Source organism: Arvicanthis niloticus, chromosome 1, assembly GCF_011762505.2.
Source record: "Arvicanthis niloticus isolate mArvNil1 chromosome 1, mArvNil1.pat.X, whole genome shotgun sequence".
In the NCBI taxonomy this organism is placed as follows: domain Eukaryota; kingdom Metazoa; phylum Chordata; class Mammalia; order Rodentia; family Muridae; genus Arvicanthis; species Arvicanthis niloticus.
In genome coordinates, this window is record NC_047658.1 from 93,911,756 (window position 1) to 93,930,860 (window position 19,105).

Genomic DNA, 19,105 nt, shown 5'->3' on the forward strand with positions numbered 1-19,105 from the left:
ACCCTGCCTCTGTCTGTGTATGCCGACGTGACCCCAGCATGCTACACTCACAACTGCCCCCGCCTCCAGCTGTGGCTTTACATGACCCTGGTAGTCTTTGGCGCCAGCTAGCCAGGCATGAGGTTGGGTTCTAAGGAGTGCCAGTTTCCTGGGAAGGGGTCAGTTTCCCTTTAGTCACTGTCTTCCCTAACAGCTTCCCGTTTAACTACCTGGAGTGATTTGGGGTGACTCAGAGGCACCTTACACACCCCCAAATTCCCGGGAAGTGGCAAAGGTAGTAAGTTACAGGTCCTGTCTACAAACACCTATGCGAGGCAGAGAAATCTAAAAACTAGAGGGTGGGACTGCCTAATCCCCCACACACACATGGTCAAGAACAGAAGGGGATGTTGGGATCTGTGAAAGGTCTCTGGATGTGAAACCTAGGGCTGCCTGCCTCAGTTCTGGTGCCTGGCCCCAGCTCTGGGCCATACTGCAGTCTGGCCATGTTCCAGCAGCACCCAGCAGGCTCAGCAGGTCCATGGGCGTGGCGCTGCCCAGTGGTGGAGCCAGCCTACACTGGCTCAGCAGGCAGGCTCCGCCCTGGGCATCAGAGCCCTTTGGGACTGGGAAGGCTGTGCTTTTGACAGAAGCCTGCTGTGGAGTGAGGCTATGATCCCCTTCCTGTACTTTGTTCTGCCTGCCCTGGGCAGTTACATCATGGTCTCCATCTTCTTCCTGCGCCGACCTCATCTGCTGCACACGTCCCGGGCTCCCGTCTTCCCTATCTGCCTGGCTGCCCACCGTGGAGGTGAGCTGAGTGAGGGAGTGAGAAGGGATGGAATCCATTTAGGGTGGAGGGAGCCTAACAAGACAGGTACCATGGTGGGCAGCCTATCTTCAAGACACAGGGCACTAGTGACTGTTGAAGAATGAGGTAAGGAGGGTCACGGGTTCTGGAGGGTGTGTGACAGGGAAGGAGAGGCCAGTTCAACTGACTGGAAGAGAGGAAGCCTAAAGCAAGTGGGAGACCATCAAGAAGAAAGGTAGGTAGGTAGGAAGGTCAAGCCAGGTCCCAGGGACTCACCCAAACTGCTTCTACAGGGTCTGGGGAGCGCCTGGAGAATACCATGGAGGCAGTAGAAAAGTGAGTCTGAGACCCAGCAAGCTCCATGTAAGGTTGTGGGGTTGTAGATTGTGCTCTGCAGGGCAACCAGGAGTACTACTTACTGATTTGTAAACTGGGTATCTGGAAGCCCCTGAAACTGTGTAGGTGGGGTCACATGTCCCACCATAAATTCTGTGTCAATATGTCCCTTCCACTACATGCCCTGGTCCTTCTGTGTCCTCTCCCCCCTCCCCTAACCTTTGCCCCATAGTTCCATGGCCCAGCGAGCAGATCTCTTGGAATTTGACTGCCAGCTCACCCGAGATGGTGTGGTGGTAGTGTCACACGACAAGAACCTGTCCCGCCAGTCAGGCCTAAATAAGGATGTGAACACCCTGGCCTTTGAGGTGAGTTTTGCAGCCCCTCATACTGAGAGTTGCATCACTTACACACATGCACCCTGATGATGCTTCTCTGTTCTCCACAGGAACTGCCCCTCTACAAGGAAGAACTGGAGATTTACTTCTCACCAGGTAGGATGTGTATAGCCACCACTGCACTGCCTAGCCACCTTCTCATAGACTCTCATTAAACCCCTCCCTCTAGCCCGTTCATCCTACTCTGACCCCAGTTTTTGTGACCCCCTGCCCAGGCCATTTTGCCCATGGGTCAGACCGGCACATGATTAGTTTGGAGAATGTATTCCAGAAATTTCCTAGGACTCCCATGAGCTTGGAGATCAAAGAAAAAAATGAAGAACTCATCCACAAGGTAGTACTGTAACCCAGCAGGTGAGGGCAGGGTCAAGAGAGGCCTGGCTTCCCTTACCCCCCTTCTCCCTCCTAGGTAGCCAACCTGACCAGGCACTTTGACCGAAGCGAGATTACTATTTGGGCTTCAGAGAAGAACTCAGTCATGAAGCGATGCAAAGCTGCTGTGAGTCCCTCTTTCTCTGCCATGGGGTTAGAGGCCACCTCAGCCCAAGGACGGCCCCAGGAACAAGCCTTCAGTGAAAGGTCCGGGACTCCCCAGAAAGGGGGTCCACTTAAGTCACAGGATAGCACGCACCCAAAGGACACAGGAGAGACCGTCTTGCTGTAAAGCACATGAGGTGGTTTATTAAATCAGAGCTCTGGGCCAGCCCATATCCCCATATCTCACATAGGGGATAGAGGGACTGACCTCGTGGCTCAGGGGCATAGCGCTTATATATGGGCGGGGTAGGGAAAAAGCGAACTTTCGCGCGGGTGCACAGGATTGGTTATTTTACTTTTTTGAACACTAGTAGGCCTTACCATGGGGCAGGGTGTAGTTCCTCCCTTGGCCAGTCAGTTTCTGGGATGTTCTTAACAGGCCTTTGTACTGTAACTCCCCCTCCTCTATAACTAATTAGATGGACCCAAACCTGCTGGCAGGTGCTTTTCTGCCCAAGGTCTAAGGCGAAAAATTTACACATATTTCATAAGATGGCCTTTATAATTTTTCACTCTACATCAGCACAGTCCCCAAGAGCAGGATTGGAAAAGTCAGATATGTGACTGTGTACTGGCATGGCATTGCCATGAGGCCTGCTTTAGGAAAACTCAAATACTGGCGCTGTTGGTCAGGTGTTTGGCACTGTGACAGGCTTCAGGCCATATCTTATGGCTTATAGTTTTTAACCCATATCACATAGGCCCCATAGCTAGAGGTCAAGAGGGCATGAGAAGGAGGTCTCCTCATTAATTAGAAGCAGAGATAACGCCTGAACTGATTTTTTCCTCCTTCCCTATTGTCATGGGCCTGAGAGGTGGAAAGAGCACAATAGATACCATTTTGGAAGCAGATGCCAGGCTGCTTCTTCCCCTACAAGCCCCTTCCAAGCCTATGGAGAAGCTGCTGCCCATGTTCAGGGTGGGTCTCCTTTCTTAGCTAATTTTGTGGAAACATCCTCAGGTATGCCCACAGGTATTTCCCCAAACTCCTAGGTACTACTTCTTAAGTCAATCATATTAACAGAATTAACCACTGTACTGTTCAAGGTGTGGTTGTGATGTCCAGCCCTGACCCTTTTGACAAGTACCATCTCTCTACTGCCTCTGGTGCGGATAGATGGCTCTACCTTCTCACCTCTCCCCCTGCCTCCCAGAACCCTGAGATGCCCATGGCCTTCACGATATGGCGATCATTCTGGATAGTGCTGTCCTACTACCTGGGGCTGCTGCCTTTTGTCTCCATCCCTGAGAAGTTTTTCTTCTGTTTCCTGCCCACCATCATCAACAGGTACCAGTGAGATGGGGCTTAGAACCTCTCTGTTATGGCTACATTGCCCAGGATTTGTGTGGTAATGACTCAGGACACCCAGTTTCCTAATTTCCTCAGAGTCCTCAAGGTTCTTTAAATATTTGTGTGTGTGTGTGTGTGTGTGTGTGTGTACACGCACATTTGCACACCACATGTGTGCAGTTCACTACAGAACCCAGAAGAGGGTGTCAGATAGCCCAGAACTAGAGTTATAGGTGGTTGTGAATTCACCCAACATGAATACTTAGAACCAAACTCAGGTCCTCTGAAAGACCAGCAAGTTCTTAACCACTGAGCCATCTCTCCAATCCCAAGGCCCTTTAAAGAGAATAGTGACCTCTTTTTTATTTTGTTTTGTTTTACTGAGACAGAATTTCATGTATCTTAAACTGGCCTGAAACAAAGTAGCTGAGAAAGACATTGAATTTTTAATCCTCCTGCCTCTACCAGGTTTTATTCAGTGCTAGAAGTAGAACCTAGGGTTTTGTGTATGCTGGGGACACAATTTGTTATAGAGGGTGTGTGTGTGTGTGTGTGTGTGTGTGTGTGTGTGTGTGTGTGTGTGTGTGATGGTGTGTATCTGGATGCCAGAGACAATATTCTTTCTGCCTTTTGGTAGGTTCCAGGGATTGGACTCAAGTTGCTGGGCTTTCATGGCAAGGACCTTTATCCACTAAGCCACTGGTTCTTAACCTGTGGGTCAAGATCCCTGTGGGGGCTGAACAACCCTTTCACAGGGGTTGTCTAAGACCACTGGAAAACACAATACTTATAGTTCATAACAGAAAAATTATAGTTGTGAAGTAACAATGACTAATTTTATTGTCATTGTTGGGGGTCATCACAATGTAAGGAACTATATGAAAGGATCACAGCATTCAGACGGTTGAGAACGGCTGCACTAAGCCATGGAGAAGGCCTGGTTTTAGTTTCTAAGTCAAGGGTCTCATATATTGGCCTCAAACTGTCAATCCTCCTGCCTCAGCCTTCCCAATGCTAGAATCATGGGCCTCTACCACTATAGTTCTTGCCTGGCATTCATGAACACTAAGAGGTTTGTGACACCACCACCACCACCAATAACAACTTGCAGGCATATATATATATACATACATATGCATGCAGTTTTAGAAGAAATTCATCCAAACCCTTGATGGAAAACCTCTCTAGTCAGTGCAGTTGTAATAGGGTAAAGCCTTGTAAAGAAACCTGATGTGCCTGGGTCAGGCCCTCAGGAGAACAGCCAGGCTCTCTCACTCTAAGGTGACTTAGCCCACCCTTCACTAGCCCTGTTAACAAAGTAACTGTAGAAGGATATTTTCTTAGCTTGGGCCTGTCTCCTCCCTTTCCTTTGTGACAACTTCTCCAGGACTGTCCCCTAAGCCCTGGTTCTACTATGTGATTCTCAGGAGAGCTAGCCAGCCCCATAGCCCCACAGCCCCACAGCCCCACAGCCCCACAGCCCCACAGCCCCACAGCCCCACAGCCCCACAGCCCCACAGCCCCACAGCCCCAAAGCCTTGTCTGCAGTGTTTTACACAGGGTTAAAGGTTTTCACATATTGTAGTGTATTTAACCTTTACCTTACAGTGCCCCTTCCAGAAGGTAGAGCTATGATCTACCCCTCGACCCTCATTAGTATCAGAGATACAGGGTTTCTGTGATTTGCCCAAGGTTACCCAGTTGGAAATACAGAGACTGCGCACACTCCAAAATCAAAAATCATCCCTAGAATGGGATAAGTTGTGACATGTAGTCAACCTAGTAAGCCCTGTCTCATCTGAAGAAGCTGGCCAAATTTGGGCACCATGGCACACACCTGTAATCCCAGCATTCATGAGAGAATGAGGCCAGAGGGTTGCAAGTTCTGGATCAACCTCCGCTATTCTTAAAAAACTACCCTTGGCGGGGCAGTAGTGGTGCATGCCTTTAATCCCAGCATTCAGGAGGCAGAGGCAGGAGGATCTCTAAGTTTGAGTGTTCCAAGACAGCCAAGGCTACGCAAAGAAACCCTGTCTTGAAAAGCTAAAAAATTTAAAAAACCTCATCCAGACTCAAACAGGAGGACCTCTGTGATATCTAGCTCTGGTATCAAGCTGGTCCCAGGCCCATCACAGATATGGTTTTGATTGACCTCCAGTGTGTTCCAGTGTCTAAGCCTCAGATTCTTGTCTTTAAGATGGGAAGACAAGCTCTGAGTTCAAAGACTCAAGACACAGTCAGCTCTCACAAAGGTTGCATTTTCTCTCTAGGCACCTGCAGAGCTCCTTCAGGCGAGGCCAGGGTGAAGGAGTCATTACCACCACACAGCTCTGTGCCCCACCACTACCACCACGAGAGAGAGAGAGAGCGCCCAGATACCAAGGAGCTGACTCTGCCTCTTCTCTTCTCTCCACAGGACTTATTTCCCATTTCCCTGTGGATGGATGAACAAACTGTCGGCTACAGTTACAAAATGGTGAGGTGGGCAGGGCTGCTGGGTAGAGGGTCCACACAGGGACCTGCCACCACCCTTCTCCTTTGTCCCCTCTCACCACTGTATCATCACCTTTGATGTCCCCATCCGTCCTCCAGGATCATCATGAGGAAAAGTCTGATCCGACACTTGCAGGACAGAGGGGTGCAGGTGAGGACTCAGCCACTAGCCAGAGAGGAGCTGGTTGAGTGTACACTTGGGAGCAGAGTTTCCATCATTCTGTGACACTTCTGAGTGTCGGTTACTTTGCCTATAACATGCAGAGAATGAGTATCTGCAGATCCTATGAATGTGTACCTGGTACTTAATCAGAGATTGGTAAGCATTAGCCACTGATCATGACGCTTGTGGCCTGCTGGGAACATGCTGGGGAGCCAGTCCCAGCCCCCCTGCGGCTCTGCCTTGATTGTGGTCCATGGAAATAGTGAAGGCATAGGTTTGTTTTGGTATTTTGGGTTTTTTTGTTGTTGTTGTTTTGTTTTGTTTTCATGTGTAATAAATGTTTTGCCCTAAGACATTTAATCAGCAAGCCTCACTGAGAGGGTTCTGGACACTAACCTGGGATGAGAGCTTTCTATCAAATGTGGGGAAAGAAATGAAGCCTGTTAGCCCCTCATGTACTGTGATGTTACAGTGAAGGACACAGGCCGTGGATGGAGGGGGATGGGGCTAGTCATGAGAATGTTGGAATGAAGATGGCTCTTGGGGAGAGAAAACATCAGAGGCAGGCATCTACAGGCCTAAAGCTTGGAGGAGCAAGAGACCGGGCTCAGAGAAACTGGGCAGATTCCCTAGGCTGAGGGCAGTGGAGGTCAGTTAGGCCCACTGGCCTCATGTCTAATAGGACCATGACCTTAGGGAGGGAAACTTTTGAAAGTCTACCACCTATCCAGATAAATTCATTGAGTGAAGTCTTTGGTGTATAACATGGAGACAGTGTGGTGGTAGGTAGACGGTGAGTGTCCTTAAGAGCCTGGTACTGCCACAGACAGGAGTCAGATTTGGGTGACAGCAGTGGGGACAGATGGAAGGGTTAATAACTCAGAGAGAGGCTTTGCCTACTACCTGTGTCTGACATTGTTAAGGCAGAAGGACAGAGAGGTCTTTCCTTCCCAGCCCTCTCACACCTCTGATCTCTACGTGTTTAAAGACTAGACCCTCATTTGTTCAACTAAGACATCCAGAGATCCTACACCAGGTGTGGTTGTTTGACTCTGCTTGGCCCAGGGGCAGTGGCACTATTAGGAGGTATGGCCTTTGTTGGAGGAAGTCAGCACTATGGAGTTGGGCTTTGAGGTCCTATGCTCAAGCTCTGCCCAATGTGGAATAAGGGACCCTGGATGATAATGGACTGAACCTCTGAAACCGTAAGCCAGCCCCAATTAAGTGGGCTTTGTAAGAGTTGCCTTGGCCATGGTGTCTCTCCACAGCAATGGAAACCCAAACTGAGATACCATGTCAGCCAGGTGCAGCAGCCCATACACATGATACTTGGGAAACAGAGGCAGGAAGATAGTGGGTTCTAAACCAGTCTGGACTGAGTAACACTTCCTGCCTCAAAACAACAAAGATAAAACAAACAAGGAAGACAATAAAATGATTCAGTGGCTAAAGGCTTCTGCCATCAACCTGATGACCTAAGAGCTGTCCTCCAGCCCACAAACTTGGTGTGATGTGCACCTGCCCCGTCATAAGTAAATAAAATCAAATTGTTAAAAAAAAAAAAAAAAAAAAAAGAGGGGGATGGGATGGGATGGGTGGGATGGGTGGGAATGGGTGGAATGGGGAGACGGCTCAGCAGTTAAGAGCATTAGCTGCTCTTCTAGGGCATCCACATCTGGGTCCCAGCACCCATAATCACTGGCTTACAATCATTCACAACCATCCAGATCCAGGGGGTCAGATGTCCTGGCAGACCTCTGTTGACACCAGACATATGTGTGGTAAACAGACATACATGTAGATAAATCACTCATACCTATCAAACAAACAAATATGTTTTTTAATTTTAAAATAAATTGTAAAAAGAACAATAGTAAACGGGAAAAAAACAGGTATAGTGCTATATACCCGTAACCTGAGCACTAGAGATGGAAGCAGGACAGAAGTCCAAGGTCATCATCAGATAGAGAGAGAGAGTTTAAGGCCAACTTGGTTACATGAGACCCTAACAGAGAAGAGAAAAGAAGAGGGGAGGGGAGGGGAGGGGAGGGGAGGGAGAAGAGAAGAGACCATAAGAAACTATAAAATAGTGATGATAGTGATGGGCTTTTTAGTACCTAACTTAAAAAATATATTCCATGTGTGTGCGTGTGTGTACATGGGGTGGAGCACATCCCACGCTGTGCTTGTGGAGGTCACAGGGTGTGTGTTGCAGGAATCAGTTCTCCCACCATGTAGATCCTGGGGATCTAGCTGAAGTCCTCAGGTGACTTTACCTGCTGAGTCACGACATTGGCCCATGTTTGTGTTTTTGTTTAATTTGTTTTGTAGTACTAGGAATCAAACCCAGGGCTTTGCACTTACGAGGCCAGGGTTAAACCATTGAGCAACAGCCCCAGTTCTTGGATTGTTTGTGACAGGTCTCATATAGCCCAGGCTGGCCCTTGAACTCCCTGTGTAACACAAGGTATCTTTAAATTCCTTTCCCTTCTATCTCTTGCCTCTCAGTGCTATAAAAAAACAATCATGCACCACCACAGTGCTACTCTACCTTTGTTTTTAATAGAATTTCTTTTTTCTTTTGAGACAAAGTTTCACTGTGCAACTCTAGCTGGCCTGAAATTTACTATATAGACCCAGCCTAGATCTCACAGAGATCCACCAACCTCTGCATCCTGAGTTCTGAGACTGCTCAACTGCAAGTTCATGTAGTTACATGATTTATGTATTTATTTTTGAGGCAGGGTCTTGCTATACAGCCCTGGCTGGCTGCTACTCTGTGTAGCCCCGATGGCTTCCCGAGTGCAGCGTTACAAACATGCATGGCCACGCTTAGCTCTAAGGTCATATATTTAGGTTTTGACAGTAGCTGTGTTTAATAACTAATTTGGAATTTTCTAAAACGATAACCATCAGCTCCAGGACACCATTGCTGGGAGGTCTGTGCAGAAGGAGGAGCTGCCACCTCCTGGACGTTAAAGGAAGCTTTGGGTTGATGTCTAGAACTAACCTGTTCTTTCCCCCCCCCCCCCTGTTCAGGTACTATTTTGGTGCCTAAATGAAGAATCAGATTTTGAAGTGGCCTTCAGCTTAGGAGTCAATGGTGTCATGACCGATTACCCCACAGCCCTGAGAGGCTACCTGGACAAGCAGGAACAGAGAGATCCAGCCTCCTCAGTCTGAGGCCCTGTCCTTTCTTTCTCTTAAGAAAAATAAAAATGTTCTTGTCAAAACATAGTTCATCTTTAGATACATAGTACATCTTTAACATCAGCACTTGGAAGGCAGAGGCAGGTGGATTTCTAAGAGTTATATTCCAGGGCTACAAAGTAAGAGCCTGCCCACTGACACCCCTCCAAAAAGAAGCCTGGGGGCCTAAGTAGGCTGGCCCACTTGTTCCACTACATTCCAGACCCAGTGGAGTGGCACCACACCCTGTGTCAGCTTGGCCTCCACTCAGAAGCATGCTAACCAAGTGCCCAAGACTCTAGAGATCCCGAGATGAGTGGTTTTCCTGAAACCATTAAGAGAACCAGGCATAAGGGACTCGATTTTCCTCGTGTTACTAATGTTGGTCACCTTCTGCACTGAACTGCAAGCAGGCAGGCATGGGTGAGCTTACAGGCTCCCCCACCATACCTGCTGTCCTCTTTCTGATCTCCTAATTCATTTAATGAATATTTCCAATGCAGTACTTTTCAAGCCTGCTGGTTACTGGGACTCTGCAGTGAACACAAGTCTAGGTATACCAAACAGGTTTAAACTGGGGTCAGACCTACAGAAACCTGGAGGCCAGGAATACCAAAGGATGCTTGGAGCAGATGATGCTCAGCCGTAGAGATTTTTAAAGCTTTGGTTCCTGGGAGTCTAATAGCAAAAGGACACCTTTAGCTGGGCAGTGGTGGCGAACGCCTTTAATCCCAGCACTTGGGAGGCAGAGGCAGGTGGAGTTCTGAGTTCGAGGCCAGCCTGGTCTACAGAGTGAGCTCCAGGACAGCCAGAAATACACAGAGAAACCCTGTCTCGAAAAACCGAAAGGGGGAAAAAAAAAAAAAGACACCGTTAGCAGTTCCCTTCTAACAATCTGTCCACGTGCTTGGGAAAAGTGAGAATTCCAACTTTAACTCTTACCATCTGGGTAATCTCTGGAGAGGATCTCTTCTCCAAGCCTCAGAACCTGGTCAAATGGAGAAACTACAGGATTGTGAGATAGTGGCCAGTGGATAAACGAAGACAATTACGACGAGCTTTCTCAGGGCTTTGCATACAGACAACACCCTCCTACTAACCCCATGCCAGGTTAGGATCCTTGTCTCTTCGAGCACCAGTGATAGCAGAGCACCAGAGGTGCAATCAGGCCCGTGGTAGCCTCTGGGTTAGGCTGAGACTCGCAGCCGCATTTCCGGGCGAGCTGGCTAGCGGGAGCCGGGAGCAGGGGGAAGGGCAGCCCAGCCTGTGCTGGCCGCCGTATGACGCGCCCCCTCATTTGCATGCGGCACTCCGATTGGCTACGGCGGCCGCCGGGACAGGAGGCCGGCCCCCTCCCCCTCCCGCCGCAGCCGCGGCAGCAGCTGGTCTCGGTGTAAACAAGTCGAGGCGGCTGCGAACCGGGCCGGGGGGGACGGCGCCCATCAGGAGCGCCCCCCACTCCCAGGCCAGGCCACCCCGCGGACCGGGCCCTCCACGCGCCCAGGCGAGGTGAGGCCTGGACCGACGTCTCTGCGCGTCGCCCCGCGCCCCCGCCCCGCAAGTGAAGACTGCCCCTTCCCCCGCGCACGCCCCTATCCCCTCGCCCCAGGTGAGCCCCGGGGTCTCAGGTAAGGCTTGGCGATGCAGGTAAGATTTCCCTCAGCGGAGATGAGGCTCAGCGCCTGCAGGTAAAAACCCCTCTACTCCCTAGGGGATCCTCTTCCTTTGGGGAGGCCTCCTGCCTCCTCCAGGTGAGAGACCCTTTCCCCAAACGAATTCCATATACCCCACATTTGACCTATCACTAGTCCAAATAGGGTCCCAAGGACCAGTCAGTTTCTTATCCCCCCCCATAATGCCTCAAAACTGAAAACTGGCAGCCCATCCACTCTGAAGCCCCTTCTTCCCGTTTCAGATGCCAGCTCAGCAAGGGTGAGGCCAGAAGCAGGTGGGTGACTCACCTAGAGCTCCTCCTAGCCTCAGTTTCCCCGCTGATGCAACCTGAGGCCTCCTCAGTGAGTCAAAACTGAGATGACTCTGATCCCTGGTGAGACTGCTGGCTCTAGGGAAAGGAGAGAGCGGCCAAGTGTGACAGAGTCCCCATAGTTCTGGGCTTGTCTACATGTGTGTGGCCTTGGTCCTGACAGTCCACCTCTCCTTCCTGGCAGGCACTGGGCTCCCTCTGCTCCCCGTGGACCGCTCCCCGCGTGGGGCCACTGCCCTTGGCCCCCGCCATGGTGCGGATTTCAAAGCCCAAGACGTTTCAGGCCTACTTGGATGACTGTCACCGAAGGTACAGCTGTGCCCACTGCCGTGCTCACCTGGCCAACCACGACGACCTCATCTCCAAGGTAAGCAGGCCACATTTTTGGTCTAGAATGGCAATGGGCTGCCTGGCAACTCCCCACCAATAGCCCTAACCCCCTCCTCTCGTCTCCCCACTACCCTCCAGTCCTTCCAGGGCAGTCAGGGGCGTGCCTACCTCTTCAACTCTGTGTGAGTATTCATCTCCTTCCTTTCTTTTCCTGACCTCTGTTGTGACCTGTGACCCCTGGCATCAAGCCGATAATATTCCCAGAGGCCCTTGTTTCAGACAGGAAGCCATCATCAGGTTCCTCTTAGAGGCTAAGACCAGACGCTGAACATACTAGCTGGGGGGGTGGGGGGGGGCCTCTGTGCTGCTGAGACCCTCCCTGGGACTACCCTTTGTTCCCACAGGGTGAATGTGGGCTGCGGGCCAGCAGAAGAGCGGGTGCTGCTGACAGGTCTTCATGCTGTCGCTGACATCCACTGCGAGAACTGCAAGACCACTTTGGGCTGGAAATATGTGAGTGTGTGATCCCTTGACCTAGGCTTAACCTAGGCTGGCCTTTGACCTAACCTCATCCCTTCTTCCTTGAAAGCATATACCTTTGCCTTTCAGAGTACCAGTGGCCCGGCACAACCTGTTTTCCCCCAGTGACTGGTGTCTGTCCATTGCATTCTGCAGGGCTTTGAGGATGTTCCTCTTCCCTCAGAGGGTTAGCACCCCATCCTAGCCAATCAGTAGCAAATAGCATCGTCATTTATGGAATGCTTATCCGCCATGCATATTAACACACACGGCATATAGTCTCTGAATCGTTACAACTGTTCTGGTGGCAGAAGACAAGGAGGTCTGAAATGCTGGGGCATTTGTCCAAGATCACACAACTAAGACTCTGTAGCAATGTGGAAATGAGGTCCCCAGGTCTTTGCACAGCTCCTGTAGCTTCTGATGCTGTCTAGCTTCTGGTTTCACAACCTCAAGTCTCATTTCTTTACCTGGCATGGGAACATAAAGCCACTACCTGGCACAGAAGATCATTATGAGGATCAGATTACATGTAGCAGTTATTCCTTATCCGTGTGGGGAGTGTATTAGGGAATTGGGCATTTGGCTTGTCTCTAGGAGCTGGATGCCCCAGGCAGAGACAGAGAGTCCTAACCTAACTTTACCTCTGACCCTGCCACACATTTGCTGTGTGTCTCTGGACAGGTGGCCTGGCCCCTCTGAAACTCCTAAAAATATAGCCTAGTCCAGAGGTTAAAAACTCAAATGTCAACAGTGTGTGGTGCTGCATGCCTTTAATCTCAACACCGAGGAAGCATGGGCAGGTGATCTCTGAGTTTTAGGCCAGGCTAGTGAGCTCCAGGACACCTAGGGCTATGTACCCTGTCTCAAAGTTCAACAAAATCTGTCAAGTGTCTAGAAGGCCAGGCAGATACTGTGGGTTTATCAATGAGAAGCATAGATTTAGGGCAGAGAAAGCATGCTGTTGCAAAATGGAGTGAGTACGTATATTTATCACTTAGTTGTACATTTTATTGTATTTTTTTAATGTGGTACTTGTATTGAATCTAAGCCTTCCACATGCTAAACATCCCCAATCCCTAAAGTTGTTTATATTAAGTTCTCTGCTATCCAAATAAAGCTACTTGTAGGCTGAAATGGCCCTTAGGCCACCAGTTTATAATCCCTGGACTATGAAATCTTATAGGTACTTCTGTATCCTCCCTATTGGAGCTGTCATTAATTTTCAAAAATACCCATGACTCAAAGTTCTCTGTATTCCCAGGGGGAAACAGGCCTGCCAGTTGTGTTTGGGCAGATAGCTGAGCTTCCCTGGGCCACAGTTTTTTCATATATAAAACAAGACCAATCATTTCCAAACCCCATTGCTTAGTGGTAAAAGTCTTGTCTGTGACTAGCAGTCCTTTCTCTCCTTTCAGGAGCAAGCCTTTGAGAGCAGCCAGAAATACAAAGAGGGGAAGTACATCATTGAACTCAACCACATGATCAAAGACAACGGCTGGGACTGACCTAGCTCCTGACTCATGTGGCTTCAGCCTGGCCTGGCCGCCAGGGGGAGCCACTGGTCTCGCTCCTCCTGAAGGGAGCTCTGGACCCTCAGGGTCCCCACAGGGGAAGGATCCAGCTCCTGTACATATATTTTATTGCATGCACTGTGACCTTGGGGGGAGACAAGGAGGGGGATTGTACCCCCGGCACCTCCCTGCGATCTGACTGGCTTGGATCTCATTTTTTAACCCCTTCCTGTCTTGCCTGTCCCATAGATATGGCCTGTGTGCTGCTCTCATGGCCCCGGTGCACCATCTTTCTGTGAATCTCTCCCACTGGATCCCTCTTACCTGCAACGTGTCTGTTCTCCTTCTGTAGCGTTTGTAAATAATAAAACAATGGAATGGAGACAGCCCCTGGCTCACATGGAATACAGAAAGGGGACCTGGAATCCAAGTTCCTTTTCTATATAGATGGTTCCATTCAGAGCCTCAGCAGGAGGAATGGAGTAGGAACAGTAGACCAAACTGGTCTAGCCCCCGACTTCTTGCTTGTGTTTGTCTTGGCGTTAGTGCCTAGGGGGCAAGCTTCAGGAAAGACCACCAATTCTCTGGCTTTGCTGACCCTGTCTGAACTACAATTCCCAGGGACCCCAACACAGCTTGCCTGTGGCCTTTGCGTGAGACTGGCGCAGTGCCTACTGGGAAATGTAGTTGAAGTGTTCTCGGCGTAAGCCTTTGCTCCTTGCACGAGATACCACAGATTTGTGGCTGTGCACTCCCCTCAACTTTTGAGACTTGGAAGCTTTTTAGACTATAAACCAGGGAGGACTCTAGGCTTTAGTCGTCTGCTGCGGTCTCTTGAAGATGCCCAATGTCTGGCGCATCAGCACAGACACCAACCCTGCACTTGTCCTCGCATTCACTAGTCCTCCAAGTGAAGAAAAGGGAGGGGTCACCTTCCAGAAAGTCTGGGGCTTTAGGGTCTAACCCGGGATCCTAGGCTCGGTGCCAAGATCCAGGTCCCACCCCTGCCCCCTAGCCGGTCTGCCCCCACCGTGGGAACAGAGACCAGCTGGCCGGAAGCGCCAAACTGCGTCCCTGTCCTAGCCCTAGGGATCAATCAGGCCGAGGAGTTAATTATGTAATGAGGGGGTAGGGGGTCGGGACTAGTGAAGCCGCGAGGGAGAGGGGAGGGTACCCAGGTATCCGGCCTCCTCTTGGACCCCTTCGAGGCCCCAGGGGTCTCCATTCCAACCCACCTCCAGGGCCCCAAGGATGGGAGGGGCTGTGATCTCTGGTTTGGAAGGGGCTGTGCTGTGAGCTATAAAGGGGGCATCCCTTAGACCCCGGATTCTAGCAACTGGGACACAAGGCCAGAAGAAACTACAACATGTACCATCCACGAGAGTTGTACCCCTCCCTGGGGACTGGCTACCGTCTGGGACACCCCCAGCCTGGGGCAGACTCCACCTTCCCACCTGCCCTGACAGAGGGCTACCGCTACCCTGGTGAGCGGTTGGATTGGCTCTGGGTAAGGGGCAGGAAACTGGGAATATGTGGCCCTCCCCTGGATCCTCATTCTTCCCACATCTCCAGATCTGGATACTTCTAAACTGGACTGCTTCCTCTCTGGGATTGAGGCAGCTCCCCACACTCTGGCTGCACCCCCTCCTTTGCCCCTTCTCCCGGCTGCTCTGGGCCCTGAGACAGCACCGCCACCCCCAGAGGCCCTTCACTCGCTTCCTGGGGTCAGCCTGAGCTTGGAGAACCAGGAACTGTGGAAGGAATTCAGCGCTGTGGGGACAGAGATGATCATCACCAAGGCTGGCAGGTGAGGGATGAGCGAGTCAGCTTTTAGAAAAGATAGAATTCCTGGGGACAGAAATAGGTTTAGGGGCCTCTCCAGGGCTAGTATAACCCAGACAGCAGAATCTAACTGGCCTGACACTATCTGTGACCATGGGTGAACAGGAGTTACATTGTGTCTAGGTTCAAGGATCAGTCTGGAGAGTTTGTGACTGAGTTTAGGAGTGGTTCTATCAAGGGTCAGAGAGGTCAGTCTGGCTGGGTTGTAGCTTGGCATGTGGCCTAACTCAGAAACAGACAGCCTATGAGAAGGATCAAGGACCAGTCAGTGACCATTGTCGGGAGAATCTGTCCAGGATCGGGGTGAGTATGTGGCCAAGTCCCAGCTCACCCTCAAAGAAGGTGAATGCTCAACATGTGAGCTCTGGCAAGGTCTCTAAGGCCTGAACCCCAGGATAAATCTTGTCCTCAGGGGCCAGCACCTATTTTTTTCTGAAGTTAGTCTTTGCAGCCACAGGGGCCAGTGCTGCACCAAGGTGGGGAGCAAGAGGCTCCTAAGGCTTCAGGAAGAAAATAGTCACCATTGTCTCTGCAAATAGAGTTACAGGGGACAGGGGTCAGGAGCCTGGACAGGAAGTGGCAAGGGCTCTGAGACAGGCTTGTACCATGCTATAACTAGAATAGAGAGTGAAGGATCAAGTGAGAAGATTAACCTGCTGTGCCTGTCAGATTCCTTAACCTGTCTGTTCCCTTTGCCCATCTGTAAAATGGACTAAGCCTTCCAGCTCTTAAGACTCTGTGTTAGAAAACCTAATCACACCTCTCTGGCTTTACTGTGCCAAAATTGAGGTGCCTGTTGCTAGTTTCTTTAATGATGCTGGGCTCACCCGTGGTAGTGGGTAGCTCCAGGCCTCTCCTACCCTCCCCTTCCCCTGTACAGGCGCATGTTCCCTGCTTGCCGTGTATCAGTCACTGGCTTGGACCCAGAGGCCCGCTATTTGTTCCTTCTCGATGTGGTTCCAGTGGATGGGGCCCGATACCGCTGGCAGGGCCAGCACTGGGAGCCCAGTGGCAAGGCTGAGCCCCGCCTACCTGACCGCGTCTACATTCACCCTGATTCTCCTGCCACCGGTGCCCACTGGATGCGGCAGCCCGTATCCTTCCATCGTGTTAAGCTCACCAACAGCACACTGGACCCCCATGGCCACGTGAGGCCCGGGCTGGGACTCCTTGATAGGGTTTTAGGGCGGTACTGGGAGGAAGGTGAAGGCTGGGAGTCACCTCATTTCTTCCCTCTCAGCTGATCTTGCACTCCATGCACAAGTACCAGCCACGAATCCACCTGGTGAGAGCCACCCAACTTTGCAGCCAACACTGGGGGGGTGTGGCCTCCTTCAGATTTCCTGAGACCACATTCATCTCTGTGACAGCCTACCAGAACCCTAGGGTGAGTGACCTTGCTTGAGGGAGGGGCAGTGCCTGTAGCTCAGGCTACAGGGGCTTTGACCTGGATGTGTGTCCTCAGATCACACAGCTGAAGATTGCAGCCAATCCCTTTGCCAAAGGTTTCCGAGAAAATGGCAGAAACTGTAAGAGGTGGGCATCATTCATTCAGTGAGTGTTTACTAATTACTGTGCCAGGCACTGTGCCAGGTTACCAGGAACATGATGGTAAGTAAAACCATGTATCCACTTTTGGTTCAACAAATACTTAAGCTTGCTCAGTCCTCATACAATTGATATGAGGCAGAGCAGACAAAAACGAGAGCCCTGTAAGATTCTACTGAGCAATAAGGCATGAAAAAGGTGGCAAGGCTGGAGGGAAATAGTGGAAAAAAGGCACCCGAGGACAATTGACAAAGACCTTTAGGAAGGGGAAGGGAAGGTGGGTGTCTGGAAAAACACAAGTGCGGAAGGCTCTGTGGCAGAAGTGTCCTACAGTGAGGCTGAAGAATGAGCAAATCGAAGTGAAGGAAGTCAGATAATTGCTTAGCAAGGAAGGACTTGGCCATCTGTTCTGAGTACAACCCGAGAGCTGACCTAGCCCTGGGAGAGCTTCTAGTCTATCCCAAAAGACAGTGACTGGTTCACTAGCTCAAATATGGAGTGAGCTATGATAGGGCATGAGGGAGGTGTGTGATGTCACAGGTCAGAGAGGCCTTCCTGGAAGAAGTATAGATTGTCAGGTGCAGAAATGCTGTGGGGCAGCCATGAAACTGGGCAGATATTGGACCTTGATGCTGGAAGGTGCTTTCTCAGATTCTAAATACCCAAGGAGGAAAGAAAGCACTGAAGAACAAGTTCCAAGTCTAAGAGAAACCTCAGCTCTGCTGCTTTTTAGTGGCTTCTCTGGTCCTCAGTTCCCTATCTGTAAAATGGGTATAATACAGCACCTGCCCACAGAGTGCCTGGGAGGGTGAAGTGCCTGGCACCTTGTAAGTACTATTAGTGCCATCATCATCATCATCATCATCACATCATCATTCATTCCCCAGGGAGCGGGATGCCCGTGTGAAGAGGAAACTTCGGGGCCCGGAGCCAGTAGCCACAGAGGCCTGTGGGACTGGGGGTGAGTGCTATCCTGGTGGCATGGGGCCAAACCTGAGACATGGAGCCCCCACTAGCCAACCTGTGCTTTTTGTCTCCTCAGATACACCAGGGGGTCCCTGTGACTCCACTCTGGGTGGGGACATTAGGGACTCAGATCCAGAGCAGGCCCCAACCCCCCGGGAAGCTTCTGCCTCAGCTCCTCCCTGTGGGGGCCCCAGTGCTGAGGCCTACCTCCTGCACCCTGCAGCTTTTCATGGGGCCCCCAGTCACCTACCAGCCAGGTAAGGTGGACAAGGGCAGAGGGCTGGGTGCTCCAGGAGGGGGTGGCCCAGTTCTGTTCTTATACCTCTCTCCTGACTAGGACCCCCCGCTTCCCTGAGGCTCCAGACCCTGGGCGTCCAGCCCCCTACTCAGCTGCATTCCTGGACCTACAGCCTGGACCAGGGGGCTCTGCCTGTCAGGCAGCTCCATCTGTACCATCCTTTGCCCCACACTTCATTCAAGGGGCCCCCTTCGCTCTACCATACCCAGGACCTGGAGGTTATCTGGACATGGGATCCAAGCCAATGTACTGAGCAATGATGTAGTCAGCCAAGCCAAGGCCTATGCCATCTTCCCTTGATCCTCCAGCTCCCTTCCCCCAGCCTGGTAGCATCCGCATTGAAGTGGTACCCTCCCTCCCCCCCACCAAATGGCTGGCTTGGGCCTCTCTCTACCCTTTAGTTCACACCTTGATTTCACTCCACCCCCTCTGGCTTCAAAGCTCAGGCAAGGCGGCTCTGAGTCCAGCTGGGGCCAGCTTCCCCTCAGCTCTCACCTCAGTGCGAATGGAGGGAGACTCTGCCTGGACAAATGGGGCCCCAGCCAAGTACCCCCACCTCCTGGGGACCTCGCCACTAGTGTAAGCCACACCAATTTGTTCTCAGGATCAGAGTATTTTTGTTAATAAAACTCCAAAGACATTAGTGCTCAGAACTTGAGCTGATGGTGTTGGCCCTGGGTGGGGCTGGGGGAGCCACAGCTTTAAGGTCCAGATGCTGCCCTTGTGGATAGGAAAGAGCCTGCTCCGGGCATGTCCCCTTCAAGAAGATGGATTAGTTTCCTCACAATGGTTGCTTTAGGAATCAAGGCTTGTCCAGGAACCTAGATTGTAACCAACACTAAGGAAGTCTTTGGGAAAGATTAGCAGCTGGAGCCTGAAGGCTCTGGACCCAGTGGACAAGCAGGGC

General features: G+C 51.0%; 3 protein-coding genes across 11 annotated transcripts; all 3 read left to right on the forward strand.

Moving 5' to 3' along the window:
* The first annotated feature begins 140 nt into the window (after positions 1-140).
* On the forward strand, positions 141-9,245 carry Gdpd3 (glycerophosphodiester phosphodiesterase domain containing 3). Its single transcript, XM_034512695.2, has 10 exons — positions 141-790; positions 1,084-1,126; positions 1,359-1,494; positions 1,575-1,620; positions 1,740-1,858; positions 1,934-2,023; positions 3,216-3,349; positions 5,769-5,828; positions 5,945-5,996; positions 9,048-9,245. The coding sequence occupies exons 1-10, from the start codon at positions 652-654 to the stop codon at positions 9,189-9,191; spliced, it is 963 nt and encodes a 320-aa protein (XP_034368586.1). The 5' UTR covers positions 141-651; the 3' UTR covers positions 9,192-9,245.
* A 1,306-nt stretch (positions 9,246-10,551) lies between these two features.
* On the forward strand, positions 10,552-13,926 carry Ypel3 (yippee like 3). Of its 9 annotated transcripts, none has more exons than XM_034511833.2 (6): positions 10,556-10,706; positions 11,113-11,212; positions 11,366-11,548; positions 11,650-11,693; positions 11,916-12,024; positions 13,449-13,926. In XM_034511833.2, the coding sequence occupies exons 2-6, from the start codon at positions 11,192-11,194 to the stop codon at positions 13,536-13,538; spliced, it is 447 nt and encodes a 148-aa protein (XP_034367724.1). In that variant the 5' UTR covers positions 10,556-10,706; positions 11,113-11,191; the 3' UTR covers positions 13,539-13,926. The 9 variants fall into 9 exon arrangements, with proteins under 9 accessions (XP_076798771.1, XP_034367724.1, XP_034367696.1 ...); XM_034511820.2 differs by having other exon boundaries at positions 10,596-10,706; positions 11,113-11,145; XM_076942656.1 differs by lacking the exon at positions 11,650-11,693 and having other exon boundaries at positions 10,552-10,706; positions 11,113-11,145.
* A 153-nt stretch (positions 13,927-14,079) lies between these two features.
* Tbx6 (T-box transcription factor 6) lies at positions 14,080-18,843 on the forward strand. The gene is made up of 8 exons (XM_034511793.2): positions 14,080-15,028; positions 15,117-15,351; positions 16,267-16,534; positions 16,627-16,773; positions 16,852-16,922; positions 17,822-17,895; positions 17,977-18,157; positions 18,238-18,843. The coding sequence occupies exons 1-8, from the start codon at positions 14,911-14,913 to the stop codon at positions 18,449-18,451; spliced, it is 1,308 nt and encodes a 435-aa protein (XP_034367684.1). The 5' UTR covers positions 14,080-14,910; the 3' UTR covers positions 18,452-18,843.
* The last annotated feature ends 262 nt before the right edge of the window (positions 18,844-19,105 follow it).